We start from the raw sequence: 20,847 nt of genomic DNA, 5'->3' as shown, positions 1-20,847 counted from the left end.
TCCAGCGAGCAGAACACAGCATCTTTTATCCCAGCAGCGCAGATAATACATAAAACACTCTGTCATTGAAAGAATATCAATGTGGCAACCTAAATGTGTGCCAGGTGACATTTAATTGCACAAACTGACTTCTGAATAGCCTCAGTGTTTGCACATCTGCTGCTGCAGAGTCTGAACTTGCATTTATTATCTCCAAAGCAATGCATGTTCATATGACCAGCGGGGTCAATGTGATCCAATTACAGCACCAAAATCAAATGTACTGCACAAACTTTGAGGCAATTAATCAATGCCCCTGATAGATTGCTGAGTAAAAACATGTGATGTTCATCCTACTGAGCTGGCCCTTCTGGAGGAGGTGCCGATTTAGCTTTTCTCCTAGCCGCCGGATAACGGGCTGCCACACAGAGTGAAGTACTTCCTAAGTCATTTGAGCCTTGGAGCTCTCCATTCAGAGAGCTTTCCCTCCTCTTCCCACTCCCCTGAATGGGGCTCCAGTTGAAACCAACAATGCCCACACCTTAAACAGGCCCACTGATTCGAGGACCATTGTGTCAGAAAGGATTGGCCAACAAGTGTCTCTCCCACTCTGTTATCATAGGACATCACTGTCTGCGGTGGGCTTTTATGACTTGTTGTGCCACTAACACCCCCCACCACCACCTCATCCGTCCCCCCCCTGACTCCCCCTCATCTTCTCATGGACAATGCTGAATGACTGCACTGCCTTAGCTCTCCCTGGCCGCATTTGCACCAAGAGGAGGAGGAGAAGGAGGAGGAAAGAGGGAAGGGAGGGAGCTGTGGAGGAAGAGAAAGAGCAGTAAATGGCACCGTAACATAACAATGCATTTGGAGGCTCAGTTGGCAAACACAGCTGGCGCAGCAACAGGGAAGCGTTTAATGACTCATAACTCTAAGGAGACAGAGGACCACTAAAACCACTTTTACTATATTACTGTTGCCGTCTAATACACACAAACACACACTTTATATAGCTATGAATTCTACAGCACTTAATCACATATATATTTGACTATTAGCTCAAAGGATAAGGATACACACTCACCTCGATAACTTCCTTTGAGTCCAACCTGAAGTTAAAGTCCCCAAAGACGAAATATGGCAGCTTCTCATACCGCTGGTCTGTGATCCTGCAAAACAAACCAAGCAACAATGATCAGGAGTTATTAGCAGAAAATAGACATCTTTAAAGATCAGCCATCACCAGGAGATGTCAGACTTTTCAAGCTGCCCTGAACTGCAGGTGTTTAGTTAATGAGGGATACAGCACCACCTGGTGGTCTGAACACTCTGATAAGAGGAGCTTCTAAGGCAGGGGTGGCCAATGTGGGTCCTTGAGAGCCACAATCCTGCAGGTTTTACATGCATCTCTGCACCGACACACTTGACTTAAACTAATTAGTCACTGTGCAGATCCTTATAGGCTGTTGGATCCATTTAATTTGAGTCAGGTATGTTGGTGCAGGGATGCATGGAAAACCTGCAGGATTGTGGCTCTTGAGGACCGATGTTGGCCACCCCTGTTCTAAGGTTTTTTGTGAATTTTTCTGATATTTTATTAAAATTTGATAAGATCTTGTACATTAATGCCAGCATTAATAATTTATCAGACAACACAGATATCAATGTCTATTATGAAAACTTATGTGAAAGTTTAAAGTTGAAGGAACTACAAAATATCAATATTATGGACAAATGGCGAATCAGGGCTCAGATTAAAAACCGTGTCACTGTAATTTGCTTTAGAAACGGAGCCCAAATCAGATGACTGATACAGGCCAGGGATTATCGTCTGCAGCACTCGTGTCATCCTACAGACACGCTAATTGCATCTTCTGGGACTTGTCTGTGGTACATTTCCCAGACATGCAGGAGTTTGAGTCAACATGCAGTTAAAAATGTTAATTCTCAGCTGACACTACAATTAAATCAATAACTCTTGATAACTTCCTTTGAAAGAGGAAATTCCCACTGCTGGACTGATCAAAGGGAGAGGGAACGAGTACAGATTTAGAAAGATTGTGGGCTAAAACACATTTTGGGTTTGGTGGTGGTGGTTTTATTTTCCCCTGACTTTAATAAAACTAAGTCTTGGGTCACGTATTTAGATCTTTGAGTTTTAAGTTGCGTTGGGTAAAAAGGTGCCACAATGAACACAATGAAATGTTTTAATGGACTACATACACTGCAATCTTTAACCTGCAAGTATAGATCCCCTCTGACATGGAGCACTTCCAAATCTCTACAAGTTCAACACAGCATCAGCATCCCAGTGCTTAAAAAAATGCACCTAAGCGACATATAATGAACTCCTATGCCTCATCACCTACTTAAAAGCGACTCTTGTACAGAGCAGAGATTGGAAATTAAGGTGGATGTAGTGCTGGCTCTTGTGTAATTAATGATTCAGGATGCTTGGCTCGCTATCTCCCCTAATCGTGTGGATAAATCTAACCGTGGACTTCCCAGGCACAGATAACAATATATTTATGAGGCTGTAAAGAGAGAAAGAGCTTTTCTTAGCTGTGGGTCTCGGTCTGGGCCGGCTGTCGTAAAGAACAGCTACTTCTTCTCTGCAGGTGGAGAACACAGCTATTATGTGAAATGGAGAGGTTGTCATTTGACATTCCCTTTTAATAAACAGAATTTATTAGATCACATTTCTATCCCATTCTTTTAAAAATGGATCAATATGAAGATGGGAACACCATAATTGTATTTTCATTCATTTTTCTGCAGTTTAATAATACAGATTGCTCTTTGGTGCAAATTTGGCTGCAACTAATTACTTTTCTTTTCTTCAAAATGATAAATTTAAAGCATGATCTGAAAAGATTTAGAAAATATCAAAAAGGTGCCATTGTTATCTTCTAATTTTGTCTAGGTTTTATAGATTAACACCTTTGTTCCAAATAATGATCCTAAGTTTAAATATTTTATAATGCTGTTAAATGATTTTTGCTCTGCCTACAAAGGCAGCATTTTCAATAAGTTTGGTCTATTAATATAGGAACTGTCTCTCTGTGTGGGTACTGCTGATGGGATCCTGAATACTTAGGAAATACATATATTATGTAATAAAATGAACAACTGGTCTTCACAAACTTGATATTATTGGAGAATATGTGGTAGCTTTTTGGTCTAAGGGGCAAAAACTTTGCATTGTACAGTCACCATGTTTTCCTGATTTACCAGCTTTCATCTCACTCTGAAATGATGCCAACCAAAGGGAGGTAGGAGGAGTTGGATGGGGATTACCTCACCAAGTCCCACACCACAAGACCCTAAATTTCACACAATGTTGACCATGGTCCTCTCACAATTATCATCTGCACTCTCTATCAAGTTCCCTCAGTGTTCAGTGTTTGTAAATCCATTCAACACATGGAGACATTGAATGTCTATTAATCATAACTTTAGAATTAAAATAATAAAAACTTTATTGTCAGTCACTGACAAAAAATCGTTCTATGTGTAGCTCACATGATAAAGACAATAAAACATCTACAGATGTTTTCTTAATAAGGGTACTTTATTAATAAGGAACTATGCAGGAGGTGGTGGGGTCAGTTCTGATGTGTTAAGCTTTCTATTGTTTTGTATAGAGCAGAGGTCCCCAACCCTTGTCCTCAAGGCCCACTGTCCTGTGGGTCTTAGATGTCTCCCTGCAGCAACACATCTGAGTCAAATTAAACAAATCTCTGAAAAGCTCTGCACAAGTCTGCTAACGAGCCATTAATTTGAATCAGGTGTGTTGCAGCAGGGAGACATCTAAGACCTGCAGGATAGTGGGTCTTAAGACCAGGGTTGGGGACCTCTGGTATAGAGTACACATAATTGTGTACTCTGTAATTTAATTTTCAGCCATTATTTTGCTTACTTAATTAAACAACTGTTAAAATGTCCTTTTAAAATCCCCGAATTCCACAGTGGAAATATATGTAGAAGTAGTTTACCTTTCAATCCAGCAGGGGGTGCTATAATATATCCTCTAAGTGAAATAAGATAATGTTATGTTTTCTATGTTGCTCTGAAAATGTAGGCAGCAAAGTTGTCCCATAAAAACAACCACGACACCACATAATTTGACAGGTGGTGTTTATAAAAGTCTTAGATTTTACAGCAATAAATGTAAACAATGGATGGATGGACGGATGGATGGATGGATGGATGGATGGATGGATGGATGGATGGATGGACGGATGGATGGATTTATGGATTGATGGATGGATGGATGGACGGATGGATGTATGAATGGATGGATGGATGGATGGATGGATGGATGGACGGACGGACGGATGTATGAATGGATGGATGGATGGATGGATGGATGGATGGATGGATGGATGGACGGACGGACGGACGAATGGATGTATGAATGGATGGATGGATGGATGGATGGATGGATGGATGGACGGACGGACGGACGGATGGATGGATGTATGAATGGATGGACGGATGGATGAATGGATGGATGGATGGACGGACGGACGGATGGATGGATGGATTTATGGATGGATGGATGGATGGATTTATGGATGGATGGATGGATGGACGGACGGGGGTAATATCTGCAGACTAGTTAAGCAGGTTAGTCAGCAGAGACGTCATATAAAATCCAAGTTAATGTCAAGTTGTCAATGTTGTCTTACTCCCTGGGATTCAAATGCAAAGATACGTATTTTGGAAAAATCCACATCCATGAGAACAAAATGACGCCATTTTGTATAAAAAGTTTCAGAAAAAAGAGGAAATACATTTACTGTTTTACCATCTGCTGGATAATCACCAGCTTTAAATATAAATGTTCATTAGTTTTCTTAAATGACGCTAAAGTTTGTCTGACGTATTATTTAAATAACATGTTATTGTGTCATTTGTAATTTTGTAATTTTGTAATTATGTACGACTGGGGTTGTGTTTCCGTGAAGCATTCAGCAGTGTTAATTGAATGTTACGTTATACAGATGAGAAAAACCGATATGTAAATCTTTTTAGACTTCTTTTTATAACTTTGACTCAGCGTCAGGTCAATGCTTCATTGTGCAATGGGTTTAAAAAAAAAAAACTGCATTTATTTACAGACATATGTCCTTGTTTATTCATTTCACTGCTTCAGTATTATTTATGTCTCAAACAGCTGGAAGTCCAAGCTAGCTAGATGTTTCTCCTGTATTTCTAAGGTTCAGAAGAAATGTTCAAAACCATTTTTGTAATGTAGTTCCAGAAAAAAGCCTCCCAGGTCCGGGTAGAGGTCCTGTAGCCTTTCCCATCTGTTTCCTCTGAGATACACCCAGAGTTAATATGTAGTTATTTATTTATTGTTTACAGAGCAGAGATTTAGCTGAAATGAGATTTTTTGGTTATGTTACTTTGTTTCTATATTATTTTTTTATGGTAGCATCAAAAGATAGTAATAGATCAAACTTAAAGACCTATAGGGGTGTTCATGTGATTTTACACATTCATCATGTTAATGCATAATAACTGTGATAATAAAAAAAAATCACAAATATTTCTTTGAAAATAATCATAACAAGAAAATCTATAATCACAACCTTCTAGGGACACTGTCATTTCATCATTTATATCTGTGTGTCACGCTACAGCTTAACAGAAATCTGTAAAAACTTACCTACATTTTTATTTTCAGGTGAGGTTGAGCTCAGTAACCTGAAGGGTAACAATGGATCCTCTTTCAGTCAAACAAGAAAAGTGTACTTTCTTTTTAAACTGTTTTTTACAGCTCTAAAAGCTCCAGCATGTTTTGCTTTGGTTTGTGGCTGCTATAACTTTAAAACCCTCTTGACATATTACACGTCACCATTCTTTTGATATTATTAGCTTAGGTTTAACAGACTATGCCTGTGTATGATTCTACGCATGTGTACTGTGGCTCATTAGTAAACTCGAACTGGGATTGATGTTATTAATGACTTTACACTCCGGTGCTAAAAGACTTCTCTGTACTGAAACACTTTATCCTGCTGTGCCAAGTATAGGGCAGTAAAAAAGCTGAACACAGCAGTTCTTAGAGACGTGGGAACTCTTGCATCTACTGTGCTAAAATAGGGATTTTAGGACTACCAGTAGTAAGGAAAATAAATAGTGTCGACAAGCGTCAATCAGACTGCAAAACAATAAAATGTAAAAAAGATAAAAGAGTGAGGCTGTCACTCAAATGACAGGATGGATGAAGTGAGAAAGGAGGATAAGGAGTATAAGAGTGTGTTTCTCCCGAGCCCAAAGTCTTTCTCCTGCTAACAGCCATGTCTAATACCCGCAACCCGGCCGTTTTTGTCTGCTGCTCTAAGGTATCAGCCACAGGTCAGAAGGTAACGCTCTGTTTACACGATCATTTCCTAAAGCACTTGTGGTGACCTGCTGGTGTGAAAGTTGACTTTTTTCGTGGCCTTTGTGGAGAAAGGAAGAATTGCAACATTAGCTACAGCTACTGGGCGTGAAAGAGGCCTGAGGGTGGGGGGTCCAGAGCTTTTAGAAGGAGGAGAAGGGAGGGGCTTCTTTCGTTGACCCTCACCCTGGGCGGGGGCCCCATTAGCCTCGTCATCATAGTCCATTCAGGCAAACTGTAACAGTGTCAGTGACATTCTCTCACAAAGACACACTCTTTTACACAGTCTATAAACATGCTTTCTCCTGGCCAATTCATTGCACAGTGACACCCCTGAAAGAGCCTCTTCACATGGGACGTTCTCACTGGGGTTTAGGCTGGGGCCTTCATCAGGTCTTCCAATGGGGGCCACACAACGACAGGGGTCAGACACTAATTTATTACATAGCCCCGGACTCTGCTCCCAGGCTCCTTAAACCACCAACAAAGCACCCAGCAGACATTCTCTCTTCTGATTCAACTACCGTCTCACATGCAAACAAGGCATCATGGAGGTGAACAAACATGTTAAAAACATGCTCAAGCACACTATCAGTATCTCAGTCATGGTAATAAACAAATCTTGCCTAGACATGAATCTTTCTCCTTAACACCAGTCACTCACTGACTCCTCATCAGATTATATACCATGACTGACAGCTAAACTGAGCCATAACAGTCAGTCTATGTGGGATTATGAGGGTGCAACCGGAGGCCATGTCATGACTACATTGACAAGCTGACTTCCCATAAGCTGGCCAGTCAGATTTGACTTTGCAAACAATAGCCTGGCTGAGCATCGTCATCCATTGTAATTAAATGTTGAGAATTTGGGCGAATGTTAACATTGTGAAGAATCTGCTGGTGACGTCTTTCTGAATAGGCCAAGGGTGGCCCCTGACGGGACCTTTGACACTGCCGGACAAGCTTACCACCGTCCCACTGTTAGCCACCCATCTCCTTAGTAACGCCCACCCCAATAAGAACGGCGTGCAGGAAAGATACGCCGTTGAAGGGGGTGTGAGAGTGTTACAGCGGTCACTCAGAGGTTAGGGAAGAAGACTGGTCAAGCCAATAGTTCTGTAATAGATCAATAAAAATGTGGAGAAATCTGTACAAAAAAAAAAAAGCCTAACAGTTGGAAAACAATAGAGAAAATTAAATGTGATTTGATATTTGAACTTTGTTTGGTTTTTAAGCAAAAATGAAACTAATTTTCAACCATTTTTAAGGACTGTTGATAGCTGCAAAATATCAATAAATTCACTAGGGGACAGACGACACGTCAAGATGAACGTAACTGGATTAAAGGCCCGTTTCCTTAGTCAATGGTTTGGTTTGCACCGGGCGCGTTGCAGTGCGTGTCAGCAGCATCCCAGAAGCGCCTTGTCATAACTATCCGCTAAACATACAAACTAACTAACTAATTTTCACAATCAACACTGACGAGCTTCGCAGTGGAAAATCTTTGTCACTTTTGATAATAATAAACTGTTCCAATGTGCAGCTTTATGTATTCAGTTTCATTCAGGTTGACGTCCTTGTTAGTTGAACCGAGCCCATAAATTTGTCATTACTGTAATGAAACAGTGAGATATCTTTGTCTCCGTAGCCTCAGTGGGAACAAGCAGCCTGAAGTTGCTCTATTTTGGTGCTATGTTGAAAAAATCTTTTAGGGTTTGGTATTTATTCAGTAAGTCTGTATACAGAGAGGAAGGGACTATGTAATGGTAATATGTGTGTTGTGTGTGTGTCATTTGCCAAAGATGGGAAGAAAAGTGTTGAATAGACGCACACAGCTCTACAGTAAAATATGTCACGATTGTATTTAGATGTTTAAAATATTACAAATTAGCGTTTCTATGTTGTCTTGGCCCGTACACACAGAGACTTTGAATCTCATCAATATTTAACTCTGTAGATGATGAAAGACCAACATTTCTGCATTTATAAAATATTTGTTAATTCTTCTTCTGTTGAAATTTAAAAAGACAAAGGGAATGGTTAAATTGTATATTCTGTTATGGGTTTGCGGCCTAGATACTTTAGGGCTGAAAATGCTGCTCTTTTACATGGATCAAAGTGTGAGTACAAAGGTACATAATTGTATGTCATGACATACAATTATGTACCTTTGTACTCTCACTTTGACAAATGACAATTATATAGACAATGGTGTATTGCATTTGTTTGAGGGGCCATGCTAGAAAATCAAGATCTACATGTCTCTTATTTCAGTACTGTGACTGTCATGCACTGTAAGCTTCATTTTAATGGAACTTTTTAAGTTCACGGACTCACAAGACCCCTTCACGTGTACCTCCAGCTGCCTGTGGGATGGTCTCATTACGTGGTAGTGTTGACATGAGTCAGCGGATTTCAGAAATTTCCAAAAATAATAAAAATAATAATAATAATTTCATAAAAAAGAAAAAAAAAGAAGTCTACTCATGGAAACCTTGAGCTGGAGCTATAGCAGATTGATGTCAGTGCTATATTATACTATGTGTCAGGTGGTGATGTGCTGGATCCCTGTTTTATCAGCTTCAAGCTTCTGAGTGAGTCCCTTATTTTTACAATGTAACATGGTAGGATCAATATCCAGTTTGTGTGTGTGAAATTGTGAAAATAAATAAAACCAAATCAAATCAAATCAAATCAAATCAAGAGGAAATGAGCTCCAACGCTTTCTTCATTATTTCCTTCATGATAGACTTCACTGGACTATCTTTTATAAAAGGGATTATTTAATCCCACAATTCCTTGTGGCTGCAGCTTACAAAATGATGCTTGATTGTGTTTATCCAGTCGCTCTGTGTGAAATTTGGTGCATAAATCAGGATAAAGAACCTGTAACACCACATTTCTTTGTTTGTGACATTTTTCTTTTTTTAATATAACCCATATTATAAAGTAACACTATATCTTCACAGTATTTGATTCACACTCCCATTATGATATAATTGAAATTGAAATCTAAAGCACCTTCTGTTACTATCTTTTTTGAGCATCTGTGGCTGCAGAGTCACATCTGTGTGATCTGATTCTTGTTGCAGCGTCTAATTTTTTCTTTCCACCTTTCCTTACCCCCTTGATTTTTTTCCAGTAAGGTGAAGGAAAAGAGCTTTGGTAAAGACCATACAAAGTCATTTGTTTGGAATGATCAACTGTACCCTAAGCTTTTGGTAGATGTTCCTTTGATACCCAATGCTGACACCCCTGCCGTCACTATAATAATGATACTTCTATATTTGATAAACTTTTTTGTCTATATTTGATCAACTTTTGTCTATATTTGATAAACTTTTTTGTCTATATTTGATAAACTTTTCTGTCTATATTTGATAAACTTTTCTGTCTATATTTGATCAACGTTTTTGTCTATATTTGATCAACTTTTGTCCATATTTGATAAACTTTTTTGTCTATATTTGATCAACTTTTGTCTATATTTGATAAACTTTTTTGTCTATATTTGATAAACTTTTTTGTCTATATTTGATAAACTTTTTTGTCTATATTTGATAAACTTTTCTGTCTATATTTGATAAACTTTTCTGTCTATATTTGATCAACGTTTTTGTCTATATTTGATCAACTTTTGTCCATATTTGATAAACTTTTTTGTCTATATTTGATAAACTTTTTTGTCTATATTTGATAAACTTTTTTGTCTATATTTGATAAACTTTTTTGTCTATATTTGATAAACTTTTTTGTCTATATTTGATAAACTTTTTATTTGCTTTCCTCCCCAACTTTTGTTGTGTTTCCTCATTTCAAATTCTTGATTAGCTTCTTAGCATTCTGTGAAGTTCAGACAAATGAACAAATTACAGACTTCCATTTTTGTAAATGTTTTTTTTAAGTCTATTTTTCACCAAGCCATTGCTCAAAAGCTCATTTGAAAAAAATTATTTGTTTTACATATGTCATGACATGGAGGTTGCATGGGAGACACGATTAGCATAATGCTTGCATTGACATGGACACTTAAATAAATTCCCTGCGATTATCCAGTCCTCCCTCTTGGAGCAACATGTCTATTGGCTGGAGACGAGCCGGCCTCTCTCTGCTCTTTCAGCTCGTTGTTCTGGGAAAAAGTCTAAAGGGAAACATTTAGATTGGAGGGCTCTTTGAGACTCTCTGACAGTTGACTGATGACCCTCCATAAAATGACAAAGCATCGCTGTGTGGTGGCCAGTGCGGCCCACTGCCTCCCCATGGGAAACTAATTGCTTTGAATTGTTAACGGCAACATTATTTTTCTGCCAATCATTGCTTTTCAATGCCCCGAAAATGAGCATGAAACAAGTCTTTTCAGCGAACAAAACAGTTAAATGTCCCCAATGTTGATCAAATTAACTTCAGCATGGTGACAATGGACTATATTTGTGTGAAAATAATGGCATTCCACAAAGGACGCCTTTATGCCAGGATTTCACAGTTGTAATGTAAAACTGTTCTCCCCTGAACCGGACCAGCCATCCTGAATAGAGGCAGGAAAAAGAAACAAACTCCAATGCACAAAAGGGATTTCTTTAGGAAAGATAGAAAAAAAGCTGTTGGTTTTATCTCATGCTATCATTTCACAGGCTCATTTACAAAATGGGTTTAGAATCTTGTTGAAATGACCATGTCCTGTGCAGAAAGTGTGAAGGAAATTAAACACGAGTCCACTAAATCTATGAAGCCTGAATCCCATTTGCACTTAAGGACAGCAAAACAAGCAAAGGGATGAATTTTTTTGAGCAGTGTTTTTTTGATATGACTCAATGGTGAGGTCTGGCTGGCTAAACACTGTTCCTTCTCAGCATTGTTCCCCCGAGACTTCCAAGCACTGTGGAGATAAACAGTGTTTAGCGGTTAAAAGAGCCACAGAGGAAAAGGCTTATCAGATGTGTTCTCAATGGCCCGTAAGCTGTATTATTAGGCCAGGGCCCCAGATAAGGTGAAAGGCTGGAGCTTGATGCCCGGGTGTAGAGCGATCTCTCTCTTATCCCCAGTACTGTGATCAGGCTCCTCTTCTGGCTGCCTCAGCTGGTGGGGTGCCTCTACAATCTCACTATGAGAGATTAGAGCTCAGAGATGGACAGAGAGAGGAGAGGGAGAGAAGAAGGAGGGGCTGGCTTTAGGTATTCCCCCTGCCCCTTTTCCTGCTTTGCTTCTGGGGGTAAGAGTCAGAGTTAGGACAATAGCCAAAAAGATGGTTCCCAACCAGCCGCTGAATGGGAACACTGTTGGTGGTAGCGCTTCATTCAAAGCCTGGCCCTGGCACATTGTCCTCCCAGATCGGCACAGGAGAATGGAGTTTGCTGGTGGCTGCCAAAAGGTTAGCAGCGTCTGTGAAAGGACCTACCCATTATTCACTGCCCTTTACAGAGCCCAAGCACCCTTTGTGCTCCTCCTCTCTTCCCTCTGCACCGCCAGCTTTTTCTCACTCTGGTGCTCCGGATCTGCGCTCGACAGCTCCCCAAGAACCAGGCGAGTGAGGCGCGATACTCCCGCTGTCCCTACTCTTCACCCCTTATGAGTAATAACCAGGGTATATGGAGCATACCAATCTGACTCATCCTCACCCATGTCAGGGGAAGAGAAAAAAAAACTTTTAAATGATCTAGTCAACAAGGAAATCATGTGGAAACTACCAAACAATTTCTTGTCAATACCCTCAACCACCCAGCTGAGGCTTTTCTGAGTCTCTGCCTTTTAGGTGCATTAACAGGAGGCATCATTCAAAATAAATCAACTGGAAAACAGCGTGATGAAGGCAGAGGAATTCTAATGAAAACACTTAAATGTGAGCAACAACAAGCTCCTTTCAAAGTTTCATTATGTCAGTAAATCCATGTAAGTTACAATCCAATAAAAATGGCAAAAGCTGCTATATTCTTAAAACACTCCAGCTTCCCTGTCCATTAAACTGGAACATTCTTTCATCAAATTAACACTGAAGAACAGGTAAAATATGACCTCAAAAAGGTGGCTTTACAAAGCCACCTCATAATTCAGGCAGATCAGAGGACCCGCTGATGTATTCCACCCATTTATGCATGTACAATATGTAGTTATTCAAAGTGGAGGCAGCAGCGAGTCATGTCATGCATTTTTTGAATGGGAGGTCACCTGCAGCGAGTCTGGTACTAGGTTTTTATTCTGTGTTAGCACAGCCAGGTAGGGATCAGGGGTTGCACTGTGCACTCTATCATCTCGCTCCACTGCAAATGGATATCCCATAAATCACATTAGCAAGGCATAAGAATAGATTGTATGTCATGTTAGAATATAGGCTGGGTTTACGCAGCACTGAGAGCAGAAACTCATTCCCAGTATGCACAGTTACAAGCAGATCACATGAAAAGGACCCCAACTTTACGGAAAATGGAGGTGTTAAGTCACTATTGAGATAATCAAATTAGGATTTAATCATTTAGGGGACATCAACTGTTAAATAATGCTATCTGATGATGCCAGACAATGCATGTCATGGCTGCTTGGATCTGAAATTTTTCTTTTAAATAAATCAATTGGAAGCAAAGCATTTGGTTGAATATATCCTTTTTAAAATTGTGCATCCATTGATTTATAAGTATCATGAGTTTATGTAGAGTCATGTTTGCACATTTCCCGGAATAAACACAACTATGCAGGATGCAATATGGAGATGACCTGCAGAGGCGACGTAGAGGCAAACAGGATAGAATATGTGGCTTCAATCAATAAAAATGCAGGTTTCAGCTTTTCCAGGCACAAAAGGCAAACTGCTTTAATCACCTCTGGGTTTGTTATATCTTGCAAGGACAGAAGTTTTGTAAAGTCCAGTTTGCTGTTGTGCCCCCTAGTGGCCTCCTCCTGTACCAGGTGTAATGAACAATTACATCAACAATGGCCTTAAAGCCCAGCTGATCCCCTCACAAATGCATTTTCCTCTTTCCTGTTGGTGTTGGGACAATAATAAAGAAGAGTAAAGGATTATACCACGAAAAAAGGAAGGAAAATGTTTGAAAGCAGGAAAGAGGGATGGAGAAGAAGACAAATGAAAGAGACTTGGGAGTTCACAGACCGTGTAGTGAGTAAGACCCCCAACTTCTCCAGACAGATGTAATCCCACTGGTCTAGAACTGAATCCATCAAAACCCTCCTCTGCTGCACCTCTCCTGCTCAGGCCAGCTCTAAGCCTCGATTACAATACCAATACAGGTTTTTCATGCTACAAAGGACTGGGATTTGATGCAGGAAGGGGTAAGAAACTGCTTTTTATTTAATATTCTTTGTAGTTTTGCTTCTTTCTGCTTCTTTTTGTTCAAACAAATTTTATCTGATGGGCAGTGAACAAATAAAACAGCCAGAGTGAATTTGAGAATAAAATCTTGGATATTGGCATCATCTCTTCAAAAAGATAGGTAATAGGCAGAGCGGCATGAAAACTGGTGTCCAGGATGTGAATACCTGTCTAAAACATATCCCAAGGCCTTCTGTCTGGTCCCCGAGTAGACTGAAGGACTTCTCTCCCAGGCCACAAGGTTGGAAGCATCATGGAAAAGGTGAATGTTGACCAGATCAAAGGCACTGAGGATAAAAGAGCACATAGTGAGCGAACTTCTTTCAGAAAATCAACAGTATTATTCTCATCAACACTTAAAAACAAGGGAATTTCTATGATTGGTGGTCTTTCAGTTTGTCCCATTAGGACAAGACAGCTCAATGTACAGTGATGAACACCTCCCTGCTGATCCTATCAGTCTGGGGTGTTTAGTTGGCACGGTGCTCGATGAAGCCACCCAGAGGAATTGATCTTATCTCATGTGTTTTTTTTCTGCACAGACATCCTGAACAAATGAAAACATGCACAGGTCGGAGTATCCGTGTCTATCCTCCTCTAATCTGATCTCCTATTCTTCCTCAGCTGCGCTCTCGCCACCGCTCTTGTCAAACGTCATGCCCCTATTAAATGCTTACCGTTTCAGCTCCTTAGTTCTCATGACATCCCTCTATTAGATTACAATCCCTGTCTTGCACCCCCTCACCTGCCCACTCCTCCCCTCATCCCCAGCTCTGCATGCTGGAAGCACCGTTTCTATTTATCCTGTGCAGGTTCAATTGCATCAAATGTTTTTTGTCATCTGTCATATGCAGCTGCTTGACTAACGTGATTATTTCTAATCAGATCGCTGGCCTCGGCCGTGGCGCACGGCTAGCGAAGGGTAAAGCTCTGAAAGTTGCTCTGTGGCTCTGCGCTGTCAGTGATAACCAGTGCTCCAGCTTCTGGGAAAAGCCCGACATGACTGACGTGGTTGCCTCTCCGTCTCTAATCACACTGATACAGCTGCGATGATTCAGGGTTGAACAGTGATGAGCTGGGATGTGTCTCTGCAGGGGCCTGTTAATAAAACTTACCAGTCAGCCAGGGCCCATCGAGTTCTGATGAATCCTTTTCTGGACCACTTGCACTGCAGAACAGAGAGACTCAATTTAGCATGGCAACCGTAGAAAGTGATACCCCAAAAAAAAGAAAGAAAGAAAAAAAGACAGATGGAAAATATGCTGTCAAATGTTTTACCGTCATCTAGAGGCATTTAGATCCAAAATATTAATAATGATATCACGTTACTGAGCAGTTTTCTAAAATCGTAACTTGTTGAAACTGAGTGGGGGCAGTGGTTTATACTAAGAACATTTATCCAGAATTTACACTTTGCTTCGAGGTGTTTACTTTTAGCTTCATGACCCTTCAATGAAAATTATTCCACTTTTAAATCCATAACCACAAGTTGTTCAAAAATGTACAAAATAATCATTGTGCTACAGCAGAAAGGGCCCACGCTGCCTCATGAAAGTGTCTGGATAGTAGCTGTAAATCAAAAAAGTAGAAGTTACAACCATCAGAAACTACAGAAGCAGAGTGGATTCACTCGGGAAAACAAAAAAAGGAAACAAACAAAAAATAAAACTGTTTCCAAATGAGAGATAATATGACACAAAAGAAATAAATCCATTCGATTTTTCAGAATTTATTAGATAATTAACAAAAAAAATTTCTTGATTGGTAAGAACATTTTCAAAAAATAAATACACTTCCTTTCAATTTTTAAAATTTATTTAGAAATTGGATACTTCCCAGTTTTGTGACCATGCCCACACCTGCAGGAAGTAAAGACCGAACAAGCAAAGTAATGTCATTACATTATGATCATTTTACTACTTTGGACTCTTCATCTTATCAAATTTATTTTGAAAGAGATCATTTCTTTATTTCTTTATTTTTAAAATCTGGTTCAATGTCATTTTCTCATTCCCATGTTCAAAATGCTTCTATAAAAACAGCATTGCAAGTCTTTCTTTTATTGAGGTAAAGGCATATTAATATTATATCAGGACCACGACAGCTGAAGTGGGCCCGACCGCTGTATCAACAAGTGGCATCAACCTTTCAGGAAAAATTCTCGAACTGTACAGTAGAAATGCAAACCATGCAGATTATCAGGAATTCTGTTACCCTGGGAAATAAAAATGACTGGAAATGTTGATGGAAAACAGCCGACAGAAACTCGCCTCGACTAGGAACGTAAAGATCCAAGAATCAAGTTTCACTAAACTGAAAGTTTTTACACTTTAATCATTTGACTGAAATCCTTTTGGGAGCTGTTTTGTTTGATCAGTGATGGATACAGGTGGAACAGGCATCAATATATATATATATATGTGTGTGTGTGTGTGTGTGTTAGTAAGTTGTATAATCATACATTAATGGACATTATGTATGATTATGTTTGTGTGTGTGTGTATATATATATATATATATATATATATATATATATATATATATAAAATTTCACATATAACAATCACGCTAAAACTTTGAGTTCCCTTTTTTTTTTATTTGGGTGACAGCTCCACGCTTCCGTACTTAAATGCCCGACAGAAAACGTTTCTTCATCTTAATAAACGCGCTCTCTTCTGTTTACATGAGACATATCGCTCATGTAAACATACAGACATACATCACGAGTGGGACTTTAACGCATTAATTACTATTAATAAATTACAAAAAATTTGGTGGTCAAGAGAAGACAAAGGAGACAAAGATGAACAGATAGAAACCAACAGCAACAACTATATAACCAGACACCAGACAAGCAGCTGCTACACCTGTGAAGAAATTTAACAGAAAACATCCAACAGCGTCAGTAAGATAACAAAGCACATAATCATTGGGAGCACCTAAAAGGACAAAATGAGAAAATGTGATGAGAACATTTCAATGCTTAATGTACAGAACATAGTGCAGTGTACTTTTGTCCAAAGATTGTTTTCCATTTGAATCTCTGATAGAGCTCAGAAATGAAATCACATATATTTGAAATATTTGATTGAATAAACAGAAGTGATTTTGGTAAATCAGGGAATAATATCGTCTCGTATTGATCCCTGGATCCTCAAAGAAATTCAACTGAAATCTTATTGTGGCAAAATGTCTGATAACTGCAAACTTCGGATCACTGTCCACAGAACTGGTATAAAATTGTATCAGGAACAAACCTGTAATTTATATGCCTAATATTGAAATGAAATGCAGAGAAGAACAGTTTGCATTTCACACTGAAACAAAACAAACATGTTCGACATCAGAAACATAAAATACAGGTACAAGCAGCAAAAAAAAAAAAAAAAAGAAAGAAAGAAAAAATTGGGTTGCTTAAAATTCATGAAGCTGATTGCAAACAAAGATCAAACTGGTGATATGACTTTGAAGCTTTTTTTTTTTAAATATATATTTGAAACAACTCCAGTCCTTGTCCTAACTCTTCTCAAATAAACTGTGAAGGCAAGGGTGGGGGTAAAGTGGTGGCATGGTGGGGCACAAGCCAACCATAAAATCTGTCTGAGCCCCCCCAGGTGCCACTCCAACTACAGACAACTGAATTCTAACAAATATCAAGTGTAAACTGACTTTGGGTAAACCTTAGATGTCCAGCTATTAGTGAACGTAGTACATGATGTACTTAGAAAACACGTTCTTCTGTTGCCAGGTGCATAAAATACAGCAGAGGGCATAAAGTGTCTTTTATTATGTTAAAAATAAACATGCATTAAAGTGAAATTAATATGGAATATTATGATATGCTGGCCAAGGAAACGTGACACTGCTAGCGCTACTACAATCAGGAAGCTACAGTGGAAAAAAATGCTTGTTGTGCATTTACATGGGTAATAATATTTGTCTTTGTCAAGTTAACTGGGCTGGTATGCATGAATGAAGGCTGATAAAACTTCTGACAGGGCTAAAAGCTGCCTGGTATCAATAAGGAATTTCAACAATTATTGAAAAAAAAAACACAATTGACATGAGGCAACTTGAGACTGATACTTTCATAAATAACTGTTATAAACAGTTATTTTTCTAAAATCTAGATTTGTCTTTTTCAGGGTTTTACATGTGCCACTCTTTTCATAGTCTGTGCCTCTGTCCCTCCCAATCAAACATTTTCTAGACTCGCTGCTGCATAAAATATCTGACAACCTAAAAACTGATTATTTTAATGTGAAAGAAAACTGAACAGGATTCAACCTCTCCACCGCTTCCACCTTAACCCTTCTGAACAGAAAAACGAGCAGCAACGATCATCAGATCTTGTGATTTGGTGGACGAATGAATAAGTCACATTATCAGTATTTGTTGTGTTTGCGTCGCTGGACCAACTCAGTGACTACCTGCTTGTCTAAAGAGAGCCAGCCAAACATGCAACCCGTCAAGCTCACCTGGTCTGATCCTGGGTTGATTGGCTCTTCCTGCTGAGATCAGATTAAACAGCTGCATCTTTCTCAAACAGCACATGATCATACAACACATGATCGCTCTCCAACCAGCACATGATCCACCATGAAGTTGGTTATTAAATGAGAGACAAATTGATGCTGTGAGTGTTCTCATTCTGAATAAAATAAATAAGTCTTTCCCAAAACCTCTTTCTTTTTCTGTCTATCTCCCTCTGATTCTCCTAATGGGGAGTTAACTGCAGTGATAAATAAACTAATTATGGGCCAGGTCACATAATTACAAATTGACTAATTTCATTTAAAAAACTCAGATGCAAATTAAAGGTCTAAGAGGTATTTGATTGCGCCTCACATCCTTCAATCTGCATTAGTACAAGATTAACTGTATCAAATTGAATTACATTAGCATACTTGAATTAATCCATACTGCCTCAGCAGGATGTATGGGCCCAATTATAACTCGCTGGCCCAATATTGTGATTTTGAAAGAAGCAAATGGAATTAGATATGAGTGTCACACTGCATGAAAAACAGACTGAGCTTACACGCAGAAGGTGGATGTGATACAAAGACAAACACAAGCAAAGCAGACAGTAAATGAGTTTGTTAATCAGTCTAAATGTACCACATGTTCTCGGAGTTTGTAGCATGGAAAAGAGCAGAGAAGAAAGTCTGAAAGGAGTATGAGAGGATGAGGAGGGACAAGATGAAGAGTCAGAGTTTGTTGGGGGGGTGGACTTGCTCAGTACCCATATGAGATCTGACTGCCGCCAGAGACGTTTAATCTCGATTTAATTTAAAGAGCCATTAACTACAATCACAGCATTAAAATCCATCACTTTCTTGACACCTGGCCCCAGATTACCCCATTTCCTCCACAAATGACTGATTGACCCCTCTGTTCACAGCGTGCTCATAAACACACACGCAGGGTAAACACACTAAGCCGTATGTGTGAAAAAAAAATGCAAAAAACACATCTCCTGGCATTAATTTCACTCCATCTGAAGTCGTTTGGTTTTGTGACAGGAGTTCGGTTAAGACGATTACCTCAAACGATTAATCACAGAATCGGAGAAGAAAAGCGTCCCGCTCTGCTGGCTGACATGATGACATCATGATTTGCTTGCTACGGCTGATATGGGAGCTGGGATGATGACACAGAAACTGTCCACCCTCATTTAATCTCCTGCTGAGACATCATCATCATCATAACCCTCCCTTAGAGATGCAAAACTGCTTGAATTTAAGAGTTCACTCAAAAAAAGTCAAATACAAACTACTTTTCTAGAACTCTGAATGAGTATGGATTTAGAGGAAAATCAGAATTTCATCACGGGGGTAAGGCTCAGGGTGACATTGGCTGAACCTCCACAGGTCACCGACAGCGTCTCTGCCCATGACAGTGATGGACGGTGGTTGCAGAGGAGAAGGGGGGGGCATGTCCATGGATGTTGGGCAATATGAGGACTGACCGCGACACATGCTAAGACACAGGGTGATCGAAGAGAGAGCTATAAGAAAGATATTTCAAACAAACACGCTTTACTTCACACTACAGCATAAAATTTGACTAATTTGACCAAATGGGGTGGGGGGGGTGGGGGGGTGTAATCCCAGCCTTATAAAATGCCAGATCTGACACACAAACCTAAAAACACCCTCTCGCTACTGTTTCTCGCTCCATCCAGCTTGACCTTTCGAATATTTCAGCTCAAAGTTCGACCCCCATAAATAATATTATGGCAGTATGATACTCAGGAAAAAAAGAAAGGGGGGGAGTAGAAAAGTGCAGGACATGTAGAGGGAGAAGGAAGGGGGGGAAGCCCCTTTGACAAAATGTGAGTAATAAGTGACACACACAAACACTGATTGATTTGAGCTTCAGCAGACAGTTGCATTTATCTTTATCCCATCATCTGCAGAGTAAGAGGTGACGGGGGGTTGGGGGGGGGGCTAGGGCGCAAATAACACTGGGTTTATATGAGCCCACAACCAAAGGGACGTCTGTCCTGCAGCGGGTGCTTTACATGCAACCCAAAAAAACAAAAAAAGCCTTCATTTTGCTTTCATCTCAACATTAGCCTCCCCTTTATGAGCTCCTTGCAGTCTCATGGATCACGGTTGTCACGGCGAACAGCATCTGTGTCACAGGTGTCTTGTCTGGTGATAGATGCAAAGAGCATTTTACAAGCAATGCCAGTTTAAATGACTTCATCTCCTTAACGCACGCAGTGCTTCTATGAATCACGTGTGCTGTTAAATCAGACCAGAAAAAAAACACGGAGGAATTTAACTTTCATCGAGGGCACAACTTGAGAGTAATCGCAACGCCGTTACGGAGCTTACTATAGTGAATTGGGGGGGGGGGGGGGTAAAAGGGTATGAAAAGTCAATGCTTTTATGCACACGTTCATGGTGCCAAACAACAAACACAAACAGCTTGTCTTTTTGTTTTTTTGTTCCTGTGCTTGTGTAAAACAATCAATACCAAGGGCGCATTAAGGTCCAGGTCGTATACTTTATTTATATTAGGCAATGACAAATCCTTATGATGCAATAGGCTTTTTGGAGGCACGAAACCCCGTGCCAAACAAATAAATATTAATATATTAATTCCCTCTGGGAAGGTGGAGAGATTGACGGAACAACAGGGA

At 39.7% G+C, this 20,847-nt stretch overlaps 1 protein-coding gene across 2 annotated transcripts in view; it reads right to left on the bottom strand.

Moving 5' to 3' along the window:
• LOC121655501 (inositol polyphosphate-5-phosphatase A) overlaps positions 1-20,847 on the bottom strand; it is a 161,901-nt gene that overhangs the window by 43,635 nt on the left and 97,419 nt on the right. For both annotated transcript variants that reach the window (XM_042010199.1, XM_042010198.1), the window contains exons 7-9: positions 14,810-14,862; positions 13,862-13,981; positions 1,067-1,151 (exon numbers count right to left, since the gene is read on the bottom strand). In XM_042010199.1, coding sequence (XP_041866133.1) covers positions 1,067-1,151; positions 13,862-13,981; positions 14,810-14,862 — 258 coding nt within the window. The remainder of the gene's footprint in view (positions 1-1,066; positions 1,152-13,861; positions 13,982-14,809; positions 14,863-20,847) is intronic.

Source organism: Melanotaenia boesemani, chromosome 16, assembly GCF_017639745.1.
Source record: "Melanotaenia boesemani isolate fMelBoe1 chromosome 16, fMelBoe1.pri, whole genome shotgun sequence".
Taxonomy (NCBI): domain Eukaryota; kingdom Metazoa; phylum Chordata; class Actinopteri; order Atheriniformes; family Melanotaeniidae; genus Melanotaenia; species Melanotaenia boesemani.
The sequence above is the reverse complement of the archived record's forward strand: the minus strand, read 5'-3'. Positions and strand labels throughout refer to the sequence as shown.